This window comes from Meriones unguiculatus, chromosome 10, assembly GCF_030254825.1.
Source record: "Meriones unguiculatus strain TT.TT164.6M chromosome 10, Bangor_MerUng_6.1, whole genome shotgun sequence".
Taxonomy (NCBI): domain Eukaryota; kingdom Metazoa; phylum Chordata; class Mammalia; order Rodentia; family Muridae; genus Meriones; species Meriones unguiculatus.
Genome location: NC_083358.1, coordinates 53,495,688 through 53,515,447, shown reverse-complemented (window position 1 = coordinate 53,515,447; position 19,760 = coordinate 53,495,688). Strand labels below are relative to the sequence as shown.

At 42.6% G+C, this 19,760-nt stretch overlaps 1 protein-coding gene across 1 annotated transcript in view; it reads left to right on the top strand.

Annotated features, from left to right (window-relative positions):
- Nucleotides 1-19,760, top strand: part of Pigk (phosphatidylinositol glycan anchor biosynthesis class K) — a 75,682-nt gene that overhangs the window by 46,990 nt on the left and 8,932 nt on the right. Inside the window, exon 10 of the mRNA XM_021651781.2 lies at nucleotides 1,064-1,148. Within this exon, the coding sequence (XP_021507456.1) occupies nucleotides 1,064-1,148 (85 nt within the window). The remainder of the gene's footprint in view (nucleotides 1-1,063; nucleotides 1,149-19,760) is intronic.

Below are 19,760 nucleotides of genomic sequence, written 5' to 3'. Positions count from 1 at the left end.
TAAAAAAATATATTTTATCAGACTGCTTGAGAAGACTTTTTTTTAAAATTCTTTTTCTGATTTCCAGGAAACAGGGAGTGACAAGAGAAAGTGATAGAATATGTAACTAAAAGCACAAGGACTATATAGGAGAAAGGGGACCAACAAAGAGGGGGTGTGGGTGTAGTAAGGGGTGAAATCAGAAAAATGATGATATATGTATGAAAATGTCCCAGTGAAGCCCAGTACTTTGTATGCTAACAAAAAAATCCCAATAAAAACGAGCCGACAAGTAGAAGATACCCAATTTTCTGCACCTTGTATTCCATATTAATATTGTGTAGCCTTTTAAGTTTAGACCTTAAAGTTGGGTGTACTTCACATTTACCAGTATGTGTCCGTTGGATAAGCGGAGATGCACACGGCACAGTTTGTGTCTTTAAAGTGAAAACAACGTGGCTAGGTGCTTTTAAACGAATTCATACATTTAGAACAAGTGAGAAGACAGCAGGATTGGAGGTTGGTCCAGACAGACAGGAGTAATCACAGGCAGGAGCATCCTGCAGGAGCAGGGCCTGTGGGGCTGCTGGGAGCTGGGCTGCCGGGCCTGTGGGGCTGCTGGGCCTGTGGGCTGCCGGGCCTGTGGGCTGCCGGGCCTGTGGGCTGCTGGGAGCTGGGCTGCCGGGCCTGTGGGGCAGCTGGGAGCTGGCCATCCCCAGAGTGGAGCCATGCACAAAGGAGGTTGAGGAAGGCATTAACTGCCCACTGAGAAACCAGTGCTCTTGAACACAGGGCTCTTCAGTGCTAAGTCTCTAGTGAACTTGGGGATCAGGACAGTAAGCAAGACAGTAATCATGTCAGCTAGTCTCATCACACAATTACATGTAGCCAGAATACTTCACTTTCCTGGTGTTATCATTTAAATCCTGGTCATTTCATTGGGTAGCTTTTCCGAAATTATCAATAAGTATAATTTCCAAATGTTGCATTGGGTATGTGGTGAGCACACCTCAGAGTTGCCTGTCTAGGTGGCTGCTGTTCACTAGTGGCAATTGCCTAAGCATGTCTTCTGCTTGCTTTCCAGTGATAAGGAAGACGGGACAGCTGAAGAGCTCACAGAACCTCTCAAGTACGCCGAGCAGCTCCCGGTGGCTCAGATAATACACCAGGTTTGTGTGCTTTGTGTTTGATTCTTTTGAAAGAAACATATTCTTATTCTCAGAAGGTAATTAATTGCTTTTTTTTTGGGTTTTTTGCAATCAATGTTTTCTGGCTAAAGGTGTTGTGGGCTCGCATGTTCTTCCTACTTGGGATTTATCCTTATGTGAGCATTCCCATTTGAAGCTCAGTGTTGAAGATTTGCAGTATAATGCTAGAACTCTCGTGTGAAGTGGGGGGTAGTCAAAATTACCTCTTACGAGTTAGTAAATATCAGTTCAAGCTACTTTTGAACCATTTATATGTAGTTCACAATGAGAAAGCAGAAAATGGGTTTTGTTGGGTTTTGGAGAAGTTAAGGAGAGGAAGCCATCTACCTGCTCTTCTCCACCTTCCCCATCATCAGCTGTTGGGACCCATAATTCTAAGGTCATGTGGGCAGTTTGTTCATTTCTGGTTCTGAGGACTTGGTCCTGCTGTGTAGTGATCAGCTGAGAACAGGCAGTGTTGAAAGCACTAAACTTGGATTGTGTGCTGGGATTATGACAGCACAGACATTCTGCTCTGCTGGCCGGAGTCAAATCATTTCCAACAGCTTGTTGACTGGCCTGTGGGTCTGGACGATTCCTCAGCTTCTCAGATGTTGTGGACAGTAAGCATCCTCATGTGTCGGAATGCCTCAGAGTTGGTGTTGATACTATCACCAGTAGTTTTTCTGGTTTTTTTTTTTTTTTTTTTCAGTCAGAAGAATTTTTCGCATCTGTGGGTGGTTAGTAGTGCCAGTTCACGTTTATCAAAAGAAAGAGGATTTTGATCAGAAATTTCACCATATAGATAAAAATTCAGTTTTAAAATTCTGCATTAATCTTAAAAGTGGTTAGAAACCTGCTCCTCTGGGATGCTCATCTGTGTATGGTAATCAAGTCCAGTTTATATGTCAGGAATTCCTGGGTTGTCTGAGCTTAAATGACCTAACAGGCTGCAAATGTCACATTTAGAATTCTGTCTTCATGCCTGACTCTCGGCATAAATGAATTAAACAGCAGAGCAGGCAGCAAGTCAATATGCTCTCGACAGCGAACGTTTGCTCAGAATAGGTAAGCAGGCTCTGCCCGGAGCTGGTCACTGGCGCAAGACCTGCGCACAGAGCAGGAGTCCCCTTTAAGACCCTGAGCACAGGAGGCGCAGAAGTGCTTCTGTGATGTGCAGGGAGCAGCCAGCTGCCTGCTTTCTGGAACCACTGCGCTGTAGTTAAACACTGTTTGAATTCAAGGTAAACATTTGACCTTGGTGAAAATTTTAGATTTTTTTTTTCTAGTATAAGATATGGTATTTAACACTAAATAATAAAAAATAAAATTAAAAATCTGAATGATCAGCTGGGCGTGGTGGCACACACCTTTAATCCCGGCACTCAGAGAGTCAGAGAGGTGGATTGCTGTGAGTTTGAGGCCAGCCTGGTCTACAAAGTGAGTCCAAGATAGCCAAGGCTACACAGAAACTCTGTCTCGAAAAACAAAAAATGAAGAAAAAATCGGAATGATCTACAATAAAAATATCAATCTTTAAGAAATTCTGCAGGATAGGAACTTATTTCTATTAAACAAAATTAAGGCGTAGGCAGGAAACAGTAGATGTGTCATCCACTTCTCTGTCATTCTCCTTTTATTTCTGTGACAGAAATGCCACCTTTGCACTCTCCCAGCAGGTTCATATATGTGCGCGTGTGTGTGTGGTGTGTGGTGTGTGCGTGTGTGCCTGTGTCTGAGTGTCTATGCGTGAGTATGTGCTTGTCACATGTATGTCCCTGGAGGCAGAGGAGGGTGTCAGGTCTTTTGGGATGTAACAGACCTCTAGTGTCCACAACTGTGAGGCCACAAAAGCAGAACATTTTCCATGACATAAGGAAGCACTAGCTTAGAGAGAAGTACCTCTGGGAAGGTCTCGGTAAAGTGAGGGGTGGGAGTTAGTGGAGAGGAGTCGCCGAGTTCCCGCCCCCAGCAGAGGAGGAGGAGGGCCAACAGAGCAGTGTGCGAGAGCTTGTGAGAGTTCCTCACAGGCTGCATGCCATCTCAGTGCAGATGGGCAGTGAACGGAAGAGCCCCATGTGCCTCGAGTTCACTCTATACGTTCAGTGAGTTAGTTAGTGCCTATCAAACTGGCAATTTGAAATCCGGTTTGGGAGGAGGGCTGGGAGTTGGCGCCATGGTGAGAATGCTGTATAAGCATAAGGATGAGATTTCAGATCCCAAGCAGCACTGTTGGCCTAGGGAGGAGCAGAAACTGCAGGGTTTACGGGGCGCCAGCATAGCTGCAGGACCAGGGCGACACCTTCTCCAAGCAGGAAGGCAGAGATTGGTAGGGCAAGACACCTGATATCCTCTTCTGGCCTTGGGGAGCATACTCATGAACGCATACCCCTCTCCCCACCATACAACTAAACTAACACTTCTGAACTGAGTTCAACGGTCTCTGAGAAGGTTAGGCAGAGTTATCATGTGACCAAGAGAATTAAAGACACGTACAAGATATACACAGATGTCGACTGCAGCCTTCAATGAATAAGTGGTGGGTGGAAACAGCCTTAACACTGAACAGCCGGTGAGCAGGTGAGCAGCACACAGAAACACATCCAGAGAGCAGAATAGTGCTGCAATTAAAAGGACTAAGGTGCCCGTCACTTGCTGCATGGATCCGCCTCAGCAGGCATAAACATCAAACTGTGAGCAGCGTCAGGCAGAATGCCAGCATTGCCACATCTGGCCATATCTGGGAGGGCGTGGGGCGTGATGTTCTTCTTTTGGGGAGTAACAGAGGTATTCTGAACGTAGTGGTGATTATTGCACGGCTCTGTAACTACTAAGGTGAATGAACTACTAAGGCTCTGTAACTAATTTCTAAGGTGAATGCTGTAGTGTGCCATTATATTTAATAAACATTTGGAAAGTTAAAGTTCCCTGTACCCAGTGGAGAGCCAGGAAACAAGGCCTATGCCCCTCTGCTGCCCTTCTTGAATGCCACAGGGCAGCCTTAGGAATAGTGTGTAGCAGACAGCGGTTCAGTTCATTGTGGCCTATGAAAGCCACAATGATGTGCAGTAGACTCACTGTCCATGGCACATCAGAATACACAGTACAACACTCATTGTTCATGGCACACTGGAAACACATTATAACACTCATTGTGTCTGCGGCACAGTGGAGATACACATTACCACACTCACTGCATCCACAGCACACGGGAAACACTCATCACAGCACTCACTGTGTCCATGGCACACTGGAAACACACATTACAACACTCATGGAATCCATGGCACACCGGGAACACGCATTACAACACACATAGCTAATGTGGGAAGCAGGACTTTCAGATTCAGAACTCAGTAGAACAAATGTGTATTTTTCCTCTTTCCTTATTTTAAATAATTGACTTTTTAAAATCAGCTAAAGGTTTTTTTCTTTATCCCTGTCTAGAAAATTTAATCTAGCTGCTTGCAGATAGTCACTCAAACCCAGCATCTTCAGTCCCTTTTCTTCTCTCTTTAGGGTTCAGTGCAGGTTATGCAAGCATGCCTGACATGGCTTCATAGCACATGAGATTCAGTGTCACTCCTGCACTGTCAGAGCACATGACTGTGCCCTGCTACACTGATGCAGTGTCCACAGCAGCTCTTGAAACACTTGCCGTTTCTCTGTCAGTGCTGCATAGCTGTGAGATTAGTGAGCAGTGCAGGTAGTGGAATGTCATGGTGGAATCAAGAATCATGGGAGATGGGCTTCTGGTGCCTGTGGGTCATCTTGAAGGCATTCTCTGAGTGGGGTCCTGGGCACCACAGTAGAGAAATGAAAGAGAGTCATAGCTCTGATTGCAGATACTGTGTGACCAGCTGGCTGCAGCCCCCCCCTCCCATGATCTCTCCACAGTGATGTTTTCCACTTGAAACTCTGCGCCAGCACAAACCCTTCCTGAAGTTGCTTTTGAGTATTCCCGTCACAGCCACAGGAAGAGCAATGGGGATGGGGAGAGGAGAGCCCTTTGCTGCTGATGGTTCTGTGTGGCCGCCCATCTGTCTTAAGGTTTTCTCACGTCCTTTTCTTTCCTCTCCTTGCATGTCCTCAAGTTAGCGCCTTTAAACATGCTGTACTTTCTTCATAAATGCTGGCAAGTTTTGTGAGTGCTTCTGTTGAAGAACTAGGTAAGCTGTACCTAATGCATAGAGCACTGCATGCACACGGTGCATTATTGGATCCTTACTTCCTGCCCTCCGACTGAGGAGTACAGGCATCTCTCAAGGCCACCCCGGGCCTTACTGCCAAAGTGCTTGTGGTGTTCAGATTTCTTTTGTAGCCGACAGGGGTGGTCTATACCAACGGTTGTAAGAGGGCTTGCAAATCATACTGTTCATGTGCTAACAGGTTAGCAGCAATTTGGGAAATAGAATTGGAGTTGCTGGTGTGGGGACATTGCTCTGTAAAGCATAGGTCCTTTAGGAATTTGTTAGCTCACAGTACCTGGACATTATGGAGAAATAGCAGGAAAGCGAGTACAGAGACCCTGCGTTCCTATGTCCATCTTCTCTATTCAAAAACAGTTCTGTTTACAAGCAGTGCAGTCTGTTGTTGGAACATAGAGAGAGAAATGGGTGGGTTTTCATAATTACCCCACAGGTACTGGCTTGAAAATCAAACCACTTTTTAAAAGATAGTGTGGATTTTTAGTTAAGATTTAAAATTTATGAATATAATATGGTATTTTTTAATTGAAAGTTACTGCAATTTTCTTTGTAAATACAATCACCATCAAATGAATTAGGTAACATTTTGGGCAATTAATAGGTTCATTTCACTTTAATTTGTGAACATAAAGTTGATTAGCACCATGTAGAGCTTATTAATTATAAAATAATGATAATTAGTAATTTGAAAATTAGTCAGACACAAAAGTCTTTCAAAAAGAGAACTATCTATATAATTAGGAGTATCTATTCATCTCAAGTGCAGCCTTTTCATAAATTTCATTTGGAGTAAAATATTCCAGAAATGACAAGTTTATGCTGAGTGCATGTGTGGGCCTCCTGTTAGAAGAACTTTCTTTACTTTCATTCAGTGAGGTATACCCTTTTACTTTGTATTAAGGAACAGTTTTAATTACTCCCCACACATACTAAGGTATTTGGCCCAGTGATTTGTAGATATAGAAGGTGGCAGAAATGCAAGGATGATGATGGTGCATATGAACAGAATGCATGGCTGGAATGGGTAAGTACCTGGTGACCTGGATGACCTTATGCACTATAGGTCACATACACTGAAGAGTCCACACCTGCATGGAATGTTCTGCAAAGGCTGCTTGACTGACTAGGACTGAGGTGACTGTGGCTAGGTTGCAATGTTGCAGACCCAGAGCCAGGCTCCCTTGTGCTATCTTTGGCTCCCTTCCTAGCCATTCATCGCCTATCTGTGTCTGATCTACCACCCTGTGACTATGAGGAAACTCTTTGGGGTATAATAGCCTAATAGACCCCTAGCATCCAGCAATCCCTAAGTTAGGGATGTTAGCAGGCAGTATCAGAGGCCTAACAGAGACTCTCTACCTCACTGGAACACACCTGCCTGATGCTGCCATATAGAAGGAATCTCTATATTGTATGGATGCAATACCTGCCAATTAAAAATCCTATGGCATATGGCTGAGGCAGGAAGTAGGTGGGACATCTGGCAGGCAGAAGGAATTCTGGGATAGAGCCAGGTATATGAGATTCAGCAGGCAAGATGTGGGAAAGATGGACACATGGTGCTTGAGCTCAGGTAACCAGCCACATGACAAAATGTAGATTAGTATGATGACTTATAAGTTACGAACTTGTCAGAGAAGAGCCTAGCTATACGGCCTAAGTATATATATTATATTTAATGAGTCTTATGAGTTGTTACTCTGGGAGCTAAGGGGTGGGAAGTAGGAAAACCCCTTCTTAGAACACCTCTACTAAAGGGTTTGAAGTGTTTTGGTCAATGACTTTCTTTGTTTTGTTACTAAGAAAACCTCGTGGAATGGCTGTAACAGCAGAACATGGAGTTTGTGGTGACCCAGGATATGACCAATCATATTTGGCTCCATAATAAACTGCCAACAAGTTTCTAAGATTTGTAGAATGATAATTATCTCAGTGACCTTGACAATACTAACGGACCTTTTAAACTTAACAATAAATTGTCTTCTGTGTGCGTAGGACATCAGTGAAGTATGGGATGGTGAAGTAAATTATTTCAGGAGTAAAATTTGCATGTAAATATATTTTGTAGTTCAGTTCAAGTAGTAGTTACACGGCTGTAATGATGTTTAGGTTGCTTGTTTAGTAAATATCTGTGTTCTAAGTCCATGGCAGTGACTTGGTACATTGTGCTGTGAATGCCAAAAAGGCATGGCATGAATCAGTAACTACCAAGACTGAATTGAAACCTTGGTCCTGATGATTATTCATTCTGCTTGAGAGCTGTAGCTCATTGTTCTACCCGAGCATAGCCTGTATTAACCAAGCGTATGCCCACGTGGTTACAGCAGCATGGTTAAAGGTTTTGTGCTTCTGTGTCATGGTGAGATGCACAAGCTCTGAGTCAAGGTGCTGAGGTGATTTTTCTGTCAATAATGACATGATAAGTTCTGAGGAATTTGATAATAAACTAATACACAATAATAACTATGAAACAGTTATGAAAACTATTAGGTAAGATTTATTATATTTACAATGTCCAGTCTATATGCATTTGGCAACTTAGGAGAAAGTATTCTATAATTTATCCTTTCTTGATGTTTAGAGTTCTGTACCTAAATCATTTTTTATCCTTATTAGTATTATCAATCTCAAAATATCTTCTTAGATCCAAAACCTTTTCCTAAATCCTAAACAACTTAAGCTTAGTTGTAAGAATATAATTATTTAGACTTCAACCACGTCAGAGACTTGAGAAGGAAATAAATATTACCTAAGTATGTAGGAAGTGCAGGCAAGCAGCTTCCAACACTAAGAATTAACAGACAGCTGGACAGTCACATATTCCTCTAACATGTTGGAGCATCAGTCTTCAGCCTTCTGGCCCAGTATATCTGACAGACATATTTGTGAAGTAAGATTGTGAAGGACTTGCTCATCCTTTCTTGGCAGAGCTTGGCAGTCAACCTCTTGCATTCAGGTTTTGCCTATTTCAAACAGCATTTTTGTCGCAGTGAAGTGAAAGCAGTTTTTTTTGTTTGTTTGTTTTTGAGGGGGGGCTGGCTGGTGGCTAGCTTGCCACATGGATTTGAAGCCATCTCCTAATGGAGACTCTTGGATGCTTATCATCTTCTTTCAAGTTGAAATGGGGCAGTGTCAGGAGCTGACATGTCTCATTGCCAGAAAAGCCTTAAAATAATAAAATCATCTTTAAATGCCATATTCTGTAGGTCTCTAAGGGTTTTGAAGACCATCTATCTGTAAACATTTATATAGTGTTTAATCATTATCCATAGTAAGTCTGAATAGGCAGATGTTGTTTGTTTCTAGCGATTCACTATCTCTTTAACCTAGAAAGCATATTTCTGTGATAAACTAGCCTAGTGTCGGACATGAGTATGAGTTGATTATTAGCTTGTGTTACTTAATTCTCCTAAGTAGTTTTTAATAGCAGCTATAAAAAGAACTGGACATAAACATTGCATTTTTAAATGAGTTGCAAAGGTCCAATACCTTATACAAGAGTTGAAACATATTTGTGTTGTAACAAAAATAAACCTTAATTTTTGTATCAATTTGCAAAGATTTATATCAAGGAAAAACTTAAGTTTGTATCAATATATAAAATTCTATATCAATGTAAGATTATTGGCTTAAGTGTAGATTCAATAATCTACCCTTTTCCCAATTATTTCTACATATTCCTATATAATATTCATGTATTCCCTCTTTTTTCTTCTCAACCCATTTCCCTTACCTAAGAAAGAAAGGATAGAGAAGAGAAAAGGAAAGAGAGAAATCCTGAGTCTAAGCTCCCGTATCATGTCTTTTTCCTGATCAAGACTATTAATAACTTGTTACCAACTACTTTTAATGCAAGCATCCATTGCCCAATAGAACAACCCAAACCTACCCACCCCAACCTAAGGGAGTGGGACATTGTTCTTCTTTGGATTGCTTCCTGCTGATTTGAACTGAAGAGTTTGGGGTGCAAAGGAAATTGGGAAAGTGGGTAAGCAAGCTAGCAGTAACATTTGTTGTCCAGTATCTAAATGCTGAGAAAATACAGGCTTAAATGAAGTCCTGTTTGGAACAGTCTGTGATTCTGGACAATTTGAACTAGCTGCTTTGAAGTGGACCTGGAAGCAAGTTTTGATGAAACAGCAACTGAAGCAGTCTGAGGCTTGACCATGCAGGATGCTGGAACAAATGTGTCTCAGCATCCTTGAGAATCTGTCAGGTCTATCTCCATTCTGTTGATATGTGGTCCTTTTGTTCTGTAAACATATGAACTCTTATAAGTAATATACAGTCCTATAATTACATATGTGTGGGATGTGCAGATCGCACAGAGCAATTAAAGATGAGACTTTTGCTCTTCAGGGGCCTTAGATAGTGTCCTGAGCATCTGCCATCAGTCTTGGAGAGCACTTTACTCCTTTACTGAATAGAACTGCTCCTGATACAACAGGATGTTTAAGACTGGCTGCTGGAAACACTGCTTAGTTTGGACACTAGAAATGTCCCCCATCTTCTCCTAATTACGCCTCTGCACAGAGGGCAGAACCAATGCAAATCTAGGGTTCCTGCAGCAAATCCTCTGCACTGTCTGCTGATAGAATCTTTTGTTTGCATAATCTAGTTTTTCAATCTTATAATTCTAAAATACGGGCCTGACAGATGGCTTAGTAGACAGAGCGTGTGCCACCAAAGCCTGGTGATCTGTTTCCTAGACCAATGGTGGAAAGAGAGAACTGGCATCCAAAAGCTATTCTCTGGCGTGTGTGTGTGTGTGTGTGTGTGTGTGTGTGTGTGTGTGGTTTACAATCTCTTCTTTCTTCTCTATACTGCACAATACAGTGAACTCTGCAGTTCCAGCCCCTGCCATCATATGACATAGATAAGGGCAAATTTTCAGATCTCCGGTTTATGTTTGTTCTTTATTTTATTCTCTATAGCTATTTTGGCATCTTAATGTTTTCTTCTATTCCAGTGAAGCCTCCCACACTGTAGCTAAGCTCTGCTAAAAGTTGACTCCAATCACAAGCCTCTCTCACCTTCTTTATAAAGTGTGTCTATTGAATTATTGACATATGGAAATAATTATTGACAAATTATTGACAAAAGGGATCTGAATTCATATCACTGATGCTGTCTGGGATAGGCTTGGATTGCTTTGTAATCTTTCAGACTCTTTCAAACCATAGCATCCTAAAAACTGAAGTATAGTGAAAAAATCATACACTGGTCATTTATTCTCATTGAAATTGTAAGGGGAGTAATGAAGTTATAGACTTGATGGCTATGTGCTGGTCTTACATGCCAAGCATGAGATTTTAGCTGACTAGCAGTTAACCCAGCTTTGATGTCAGAGCTGAAACTCACCTTCAGCAATATCACTTCCCAGGAAAAATAGATCCTAACCAATTTGGGAAATATTAATTCAAATCTCAATGATGGTGCCTAATCAACATGATGGAGTTTTGAAAGCTTTTTAGTTCATCCATAAATTTGTCACCATATCTATTTGTTGTAACATTTTTATTAAAAATTAAAATTTGGACCCTCACCTACTTAAAAGTTTTCTAGAACAAAAGACATTCTTGTTTCCTGTTTTCACTAAATTTGCAAAGATTTAAACATAGTTGATATTACTGGAGTAGAATTTTTTTCCCTTTTCCCACCCCCCTTCTTTTCTCTCTCCACCCTCCACAGCATTCATCTACAGTTGGCTTTTAATTTTCCTTTATTCTACCTGGAAATATCTCCTTTACATCTTCTACTTGTTGTGCAATTGGTGATCATTGACCGCCACCAGCAGCACCTCCTCCTACTCCTCTCCTCTCCTGCTCTTCCCTTTCCTGCTCCTACTCTTTCTCTTCTTCCTTCTCCTGCTCCTCCTCCTCTTCCTGCACTTCCTCCTGCTTTTCCTCTCCCTGTTCCTCCTCCCGCTCCTCCTTTTTCTCCTCCTGCTCCTCTTTCCTGTTTCTCCTGCTCCTGCTCTTCCTTCTCCTGCTTCTCTTCCTCCTCTTTCTGCTCCTCCTCCTCCACCTATTCCTTCTCTTCCTGGTTATCATCCTCCTGTTACTCTTCCTGCTCCTCCTCTTAATATACATCCTGCTCCTCCTCTTCCTGGTTCTCATCCCTCTGCTCCTGCTTTTTCTGCTTTTCCTTCTTCTGCTCCTCCTCCTGTTGCTTCTCCTCTTGTTTCTCCCTTCCTGCTCCTCCTCCTGATTCTCATTCTATTCCTCCCTGTTCCTTCTCTTGTTCCTCCTCCTGCTGCTTCTCATCCTCCTGCTTTTCCTTCTCCTGCTCCTTTTTCTCCTGTTTCTCCCCACCTGCTGCTCCTTCTCTTCTTCATTATCGCCATCAGGAACTCAGTAGTCCTAATGCAGAAGTTTCATTTGCATAAAATGAACTGAGGCTCAGAGTTATTTAGTAAACTGCCTGAGGTCTTAAAAATGGCAAAGTGAGAATTTGGGTCTGGGTCATGTGATTCCAGAGTCAATATTCTTGCCTGCTATTCAATGCTCTCTGCTTACGAATGCTTAAAATTGTGTTCAAAGAAGTTTTTCCCTCAGAAAGTTTGGCAGTTGTGAATTATAAGAAGATTTAATTCCTATGCTGATTAATTGAAAGCAAAATTTGGAAGAATTAACTCTTAGCAGAATTCCCTCTGTGTTCTGCACCAGATGAAGGTTCGTTTATTTGAAAACTTGACTACATGGAGTCACTGTAGAAGACCTTTACCTAATTTCCTTGTCTACCTTAACAGCAATTAAGGAGGAGTGAGGAGACAAGTAGAATCTGCCTGGGAGGAAACAGGCAGAGGGAAGGTGCCAAAAAACTGATACGGGATGCAGCCTACAAGGGCCTTGATTATTCAGAATTTACTTTTAATGGCTCTCTGGAAGTTTGGATTACCTACTACCTCGTCTCAGAGATTATTGCTCAGTTAGGATAGTCACTTGATTGTTGTCAGGGTCCACAGGCACCTGTGGACTGTACGGGCAGTGCACCCTCTGTTGATACCATGTTTTCCTAGAGCAGCGTGTCTCTTTCCAGACAGCTGACGTAAGAGAGTGTTTATGGTGCCACTCCATGACTCACTGCAGAGTGCCTGTGCTGATTGTCTGTCCCCACTGCTATGTGCATTCCTATGCCAAGCGGAATGTCCAAGTTGTCAGAAAAGTGAACACCAAACATCCCGAGTGGACCTTGGATATTTGAGGATTAGTGACACACAGTTAAAACATTAAGTAATGAAAAACAGCTAGAGAAATACACAATTTTTCCACAAGTCACTTAGAGTTTGTCACATTTAGAAAACAAACATCTCTAATGAGTATCAGCCATTTGACCCTATGTATTGTTTGAATATTAGCTACTCAGTCATAATTACTTCACTTCTTTCTATTACACTTCCATCATTTTAGTCACAAGACAAAAGGCTTTCACAACAATTTTTTGCTCTTTCTTTTCAGAGAATATAATTTTAAAATGCTTTTAGGTATAGTAAAGGCTTATTAAAATGTTCCATAATGCATTTTCATTTATTAATAGAAACCACGGTGTAATCATGATGGTAGTTGTAAATTGACTTTTGATCTTTTAACGGCCATTATAATCTTATAAATATGCTATATAGAAGGAATATTTTCTTTTTTTGCATTTTCTTTTACAACAATGCATCACCTAGCAGAGAAATCCAGTGCTGTTAATATCTGAGGTGCATGTGTGCTCTTGCAGAGAGTTCAGCTTCTGAGCAAAGTTTGCTTTCTGTGTGAGTAGCACTGAAGCAAAGAAGGGCATTTTCCACCTTCAGCACATACAGACATGATGGTACTAGATGAAGAATGTCTAAAGGAAAAGTCCAGTAAAGAAAATGAACCAAACCATAGGTTTCTGTCTGTGCTTCCAAGGAAAAGGGTCCTTTTTTTTTTTAATTCATTAATTTATTTATTCACTTTACATCGGGATCCTAGTCCCCTTCCTCCCTATTCTTCCTTCCCCCCTCCCCTACTCCTTGGAAAAGGGGAGCCCCCCCTCTGGACTGTAGCTCATCAAGTCCCATCAGAACTGAGCTTATTCTCTTCCCCTGTGGCCTGGTGAGGCAACCCCACAAGGGGGAAGTGATCAAAAAGCAGGCAACAGAATCCACATCAGTGATAGCTTCTGCTCCTCTTACTAGGGAACCCACATGAAGCCTGAGCTGCCAATTGGTTACATCTACCTAGAGGGCCTAGGTCCAGTCCATGCATGGTCTTTGGTTGGTGCTTCAGTTTCCAAGTAGACAGGACTCCTAGTGGATGAAGAGAAACACCAACCCGCCCACAAAAACTTCAACCCAAAATTTACCATGTTTACAAGATGTGCAGGGATAAGATAAAGCAGAGATTGAGGGAATATCCAGCAATGCCTGGCCACCCCAGGGAGAAAGCCAACCCTTAACACTATTAAAATAGTCTGCTATGCTCCCAGCAAAAGCCTAGCATAGCTGTTCTGTTAAGAGGCTCCACCCAGCAGCAGATAGAAACAGATGCTGAGACTCACAGCCAAACATTGGTTGAAGTGTAGGGAATCTTGTGGAAGAGTGAGGGGAAAGATAGAAGGACCTGGAGGTGACAGGAGCTTCTCAAGAAGACCAACAGAGCTAACTAGCTAGAGCCCAGAGAGGAGACTGAAGCATGAACTAGGAGAAGGGTTTTAATCTGCAGTTTAATTAGACAAGTTAACATGGTTAGCTGTGAAAATCAGCATAGTGCGTGTATTACTAAAGGAAAGAAACCCATGCATTGATGCCTTTTAACAGTCGCTTTCATTGTTACATGTCCATCTCAAGGAACATAACGCCCACCAAGTTCACCAAAATTTGTTCCTGATGTACTGGAAAAGAGAACACTATGTCACAAGGACCCCTTCTTGTGTGCAGAACCTGAATCCTTAGATACAATAAAATGCAGTTCCCTCTAACTTCATGCCCTCCCTGTGTGGCAGTGTTGCTGACTTACCACATACTGACAGTGTAGCATGGGCATTTCTCCATCACCTAGCTGGCCTGAGATGGAATGAGCATTTTTTTTTCTGATAGGAGCTGAAATTATCCTTCATGGCAAAACTCTTATGTGCATGCCAAAAAAAGTCCCACTGTAGAAGAAAAGAGCTACTATCTTTAGCTACAGATTTTTGACAGTCAGGATTTACTTGTCATTGGGTTAATATGTCACTATTTTTTTTCAGTTACTTCTGATCATAATTTCTGATAAATTTTAGATAAGCCCTATCTGTCTGTCTGTCTGTCTGTCTGTCTGTCTGTCTGTCTGCCTGCCTGCCTGCCTGCCTGCCTGTCTGTCTGTCTGTCTGTCTGTCTGTCTATCTATCTATCTATCTATCTGCCTATCTATCTATCTATCTATCTATCTATCTATCTATCTATCTATCTATCTATCTATCTATCTATCTGCCTATCTATCTATCTATCTATCTATCTATCTATCTATCTGCCTATCTGTCTGCCTATCTATCTATCTATCTATCTATCTATCCGTCTATCTATCTATCTATCTATCTATCTATCTATCTATCTATCTATCTACTTATCTATCCATCTATCTATCTATTTTGAGGATCATTTGTCTTTATATTCAAGATGCTTTATCTGATTAGGATTTTTAGATTTTTTTCCTGCCGTATGTGTGTGTGTGTGTGTTTAAATTTGCCAGTGCTCTAAGTTTATTAAGACAAAATTATGCCCATATTATTTAATTTTATGTAACTGGTGGGTTTCTGGTTTAAGATGTGACAATAGACATATTAACCTTATGAAATACATATATCTACCTTTAGATAGTTATTCAGTCTATGAATGGATAGGCTAGGTACTAATTGCCTTTCCTTTTCTTCTAATTAGCATCATGTACTTTCATGAAGGCCTATAAAGATTGTGGCTGAGCAGTTGAGGTATTAGAACTTGCAGGTTTTGCAGTTTATGTCCTTCCTGGCCATTTTGGCTGATACATAATAAGGGAGGAGTTGTGATCTACCCTAGTCTAACCCTGCTCAGCTACTGCTGAAGTGGAAGGCTGTGCAAGAGCATTGTCACAGACTACTACTCACAGAAGAGCCTGGTCCATGAGAAGAATCATTATGACTATGGTAAAATAATTACAATATTTGTTTTTATTGTGAAGATATGTTAAACACTTTCACATTGACTGCTGTGACTAACAGTAACTTTTATTAAAAATGCTTTGTTGAACTTTATTTGAAAAGGCATTCAGTCTGTGATCGTTTTTTGATGCAAGCAAATAGAGTTCCAAAAAATTAATTTGACTGAAATTAAATTGTTTCTCCCATGAATGGCTTCATTTAAGCTCAGAGGGAGGCTTTGTGATTTGTTCTTCAGACGGTGTATCTCAAAAGAGAATACACCAGAATTCAGACATTAAACTTGAAAGCATTGTGAGGGTCCTCCAGGGAAACCCACAGTGAAGAAGTTATAAAAATGCTGACTAAAACCAAGAAGTTGGAATTTAACTGTATTTAAACAAGAAAGTGGCAGAAGCCGTTTCAGCAACTTATATCGGGAATAATTCCCCAACTAGTTAGTGGTGCAGAAGTGCGCTCCAGCTGGCAGCGAGCTTTGCTTAGGAGGCGTGCTGGGCTTTCTCTTGGTATGCATAAAGTTGTTTTTTTTTTTTTTTTTAATTTGCAGGGAATGAGTTGTGGTAATTTAGTAATTGACTTTTTTACCGACTTGAGAAAATTTCATCATGCTTTGAAATCCTGAGGTGATGTACACGCAACACGCTAACTTTTACCTCTCCTATGGAGTCTGCCCCGTTAGCTGCTCTAGTCTGGCGAGGGACCACCACTCCCTGACTGTCTTAGACTGTCCTCCTGTCCCGTGTCCCGTGTGGAGTAAGATGTCTCCTTTTAGAAAGTTCTCTCCTTTCCCTCAAACAGCCTGCTCTTCATTTCTTTTCTGTTCTGACTTTGTTGGGAACTCTTCTACTTAGTCAGAAAGTGCCGCTTGTACTTTCTGTCCTTCGCTTTAGCTGTAGCACCAGGGTCAGACCTGGCTGTATGTCACCCACAGCTCCTTGTAGGGTCCCTGCCCTCAGCTCATGGACTGGCTCTTGTAAAGGGAAGTAGTATTGTGGTGTCAAAGAGCATGACCCTTTGGGTGAGCCAGGAGTAGGTGCAAATGGACATGTGCTAATTGATCATTCTGTCATGGAGGGTGCTTTCTTAGCCTCTACTCTTACCTGCAAAAAGACATCACTGACTTGAGAGGTGGTGCATGAGAGCACCGGGCACATCCTTGTTACTCAGCAGACTGGTTCTGGACTAACCCTGGCTCTCCACAGAGAGCTTCGCTGTTAGACTGCGTGATGAGCCACAGTGATCACACTCTCCTGGTCACCCAGGTACAGAGCAACTGCCTAGTTACTGACAGGTCAGACCCGGGCTGCCGTGGCCCCTCACTCATTTTGACTGGCCGGAAATTGTGTCCGAGAGAGATCAGAGTGAAGTAGAGGAGGGTTCTGCGGATCTCTTGGGGAACACTTTGCTGCTCTGCAGGGCTGAAAGCCTTTTGGAGAGGAAGTAGTTGCAGTTTTTACAAAGGACTGGTATTTCTGCCTGCAGGCATTTCTGCACGCCCCTGCTGCTGCTGGCCTGTTCCACTGCACTCTTGGATCCTGTCTGCTCTTCCGCATGGTCATCTCTGGTGCCTAGCCAACACCTGGTGTGTGGCATGTACACGGCCATGTTTAGCAAACGGATGGTTGAAGCATAAGCCATTGGTCCGTGTATCTGATTGCTGAACTGGGTGTAATTACGTCCATCTCACAGAATGCATGAAGAGAGCGTGTTGTCGTGTGCACTCACCTATCTGCTTCCCTGCATCTGAGACTGCAACTGTTGCATGTACAACATGGAGTTTCATGCTTTAATTCACAATGATAGTCTCTGACCCTTTCAGTCAGTCACTATGTCTGGAAATGAGGCTGCCAGTTGCTGTGTAGTCCCCATTTGCCCCATTTGCTCTTGTTTTTTTTTTGTTTGTTTGTTTGTTTTGTTTTGTTTTGTTGTTGTTTTTGTTTTGTTTTTGATTGTGTAATTTGTAAAATTCTATTGAATATTCACTAGTGCTTTATCAGTGAATCCACTTCATTACCTGGGGACTTACGCTGTACACCTTGGCTTTATCACAACCTACTTTATTTCCTTGTGTGTGTGTGTGTAAGAGAGACAGAAACAGAGACAGAGAAAGACAGAAGGGGGAGAGAGAGAAACAGAGACAGAGAGAAACAGAAGAGGAGAGAGACAGAGACAGAGAGAAACAGAGGGGGAGAGAGAGATACAGAGAGAGACAGAGGGGGAGGGAGAAGGTTCTAGGTTCTAGGTTCTTCATGCATGGTCCTTGGTATCAGTCTCAGAAAAGACCCCTGGTCCCAGATTTTTGGTTCTGTTGGTCTCCTTGTGGAGCTCCTGTCCCCTCCAGGTCTTTCTGTCTCCCCTTTCTTTCATAAGATTCCCTGTACTCTGCCCAAAGTTTAGCTATGAGTCTCAGCATCTGCTTTGACAGGAAAGGAGTCTACCACAGGAGTCTTCAGAGGGCCTCTGAAGATTTTTAATATGCCTTAAAACATGGGGCCTGGGCAGATCTCAACCCCCTAACCTACCTTGTTATCTCCCAGCCATATATCCCATCCAGAATTCACATAGATACTTGCACGTGCTCCATTTGGGCTGCTTCTGTCCATCATGCCAGTCCCCAGAGCCAGTTCCTCCCAGCCATGTGCTTCTTGTTCAAGCTAACCCATGGCAGCCGCCCCTTTCTCTGTCCTTCCTCCCTCTCCTTGTGGTCCTTCTGCCTTTCCAAGCCTTGTAACCTTAGCTCTGCCTACCTCTCTTCTGCCCAGCCCAGGCATAGGCAACGTTTACTGTCCAGTCAGGGCTGATTGGGGAGGAAGGCTACCCATGTCACCTGATGTATGTGAGCATTTGCACTTAGAACAGTGAAGACTGCTGGACAAGCAGTTAACACTTGAGAACATAGTAGCTCCAGGTCAACCACAACAGACCTGTGCTCTGGGGTTGGCACTCAGGTCTTCACTGGCAAGGCTAGCATATCACCGGCTTTCCATGCCCCCAGCCCAAGTCTATTTTTAATAATACTCTGCTCACATGTGCCATAGGAAGTCTGTGTTCCCGGCTCCATGTTCTTTGTGCTGATCTGAGCTCCGCAACACCTGATTACTTTACCTTCTAAATAGTCAGCTATATGCTTTAAATATTAAAACAAGGGAAATATGTTTTATTTGGTGCATCCATTTCTGCTCTAGAGTCTTACCCAGTACAGGCCTGGGCAGGCCCTGAGCATGCTGCCAGTCTCTGTAAGTTCATATGTGTGTGGGCATGTTGATTTAGAAGGTCTTGTTCTACATCCTCTCTGGCTCTTTCGTGCATTCCCCTTCCTGTCTTTCAGAGTCCCCGATCCCTGAGGAGAGGGGTTTGATGGAGACAAACCATTTAACTCTGAGAGGCGTAAGTTCTCTCACTCCCTTGGGCATTGTCTGCTGCAGGAGGAAGCTGCTCTGACGATGGCTGAGCAAGCACTCATCTGCTATCTTGGAGTGGCCTGTGGTTTCCCAGGGAGTGCCGGCTGGAGTTGGGGGCTGCTTCCCTGGCCACAGTGCCATAGGTCTTATGTTTAACCTCAGAAAATCTTACCTGAGTCTTCTTTGTGTATTCTGTTTTTTTGTCTCAGATGTCCATGCTCTCCTTTACACCCAGTTTAAAGTGTATGCTTCAAGTTCCTGTTCACTAACTCCCTCCTCTCTTCAAGTACAGTTTTGCTTTTCTTGTTGTGGTTTGAATAAGAATAGCTCCCAGAGGCTCATGCATTTGAGCTTGGTCATCAGGGATTGGCACTACTTAGGAGGGATTAGCAAGGTGTGGCCTTGGAGTAGGTATGGCCTTGCCACTGGGGTTGGGCTTTGGGATTTCAAAATCCCATGGCAGGCCCTGAGTCACTTTCTCTTCCTGCTGCCTGTGGATCTGGATGTAGAGCTCTCAGCTGCCATGTCTACCTGCGTGCCTGCATGCTTCCCGCCTTGAGGAAATGGGCTAACCCTCTAAACCTAAGCAAGCCCCAGTTACATACTTCCTTTAGAAGAGGTGCTGTGGGCGTGGTCTCTCTTCACATGGACCACTCACTAAGACACTTGGATATGACATTTGAGCAAGGTCTCAGAGAATACATAGGTATGGAAAATACAGAGTCACGATGGAGCATTTTATGTTTATGTATTTTTTTAAAAACAGAGTAATTATTATAAATTACTGTCTTGGGGACAAATTTCACATTTGATATTTTTATTTCCTATCAATATATTTTTTT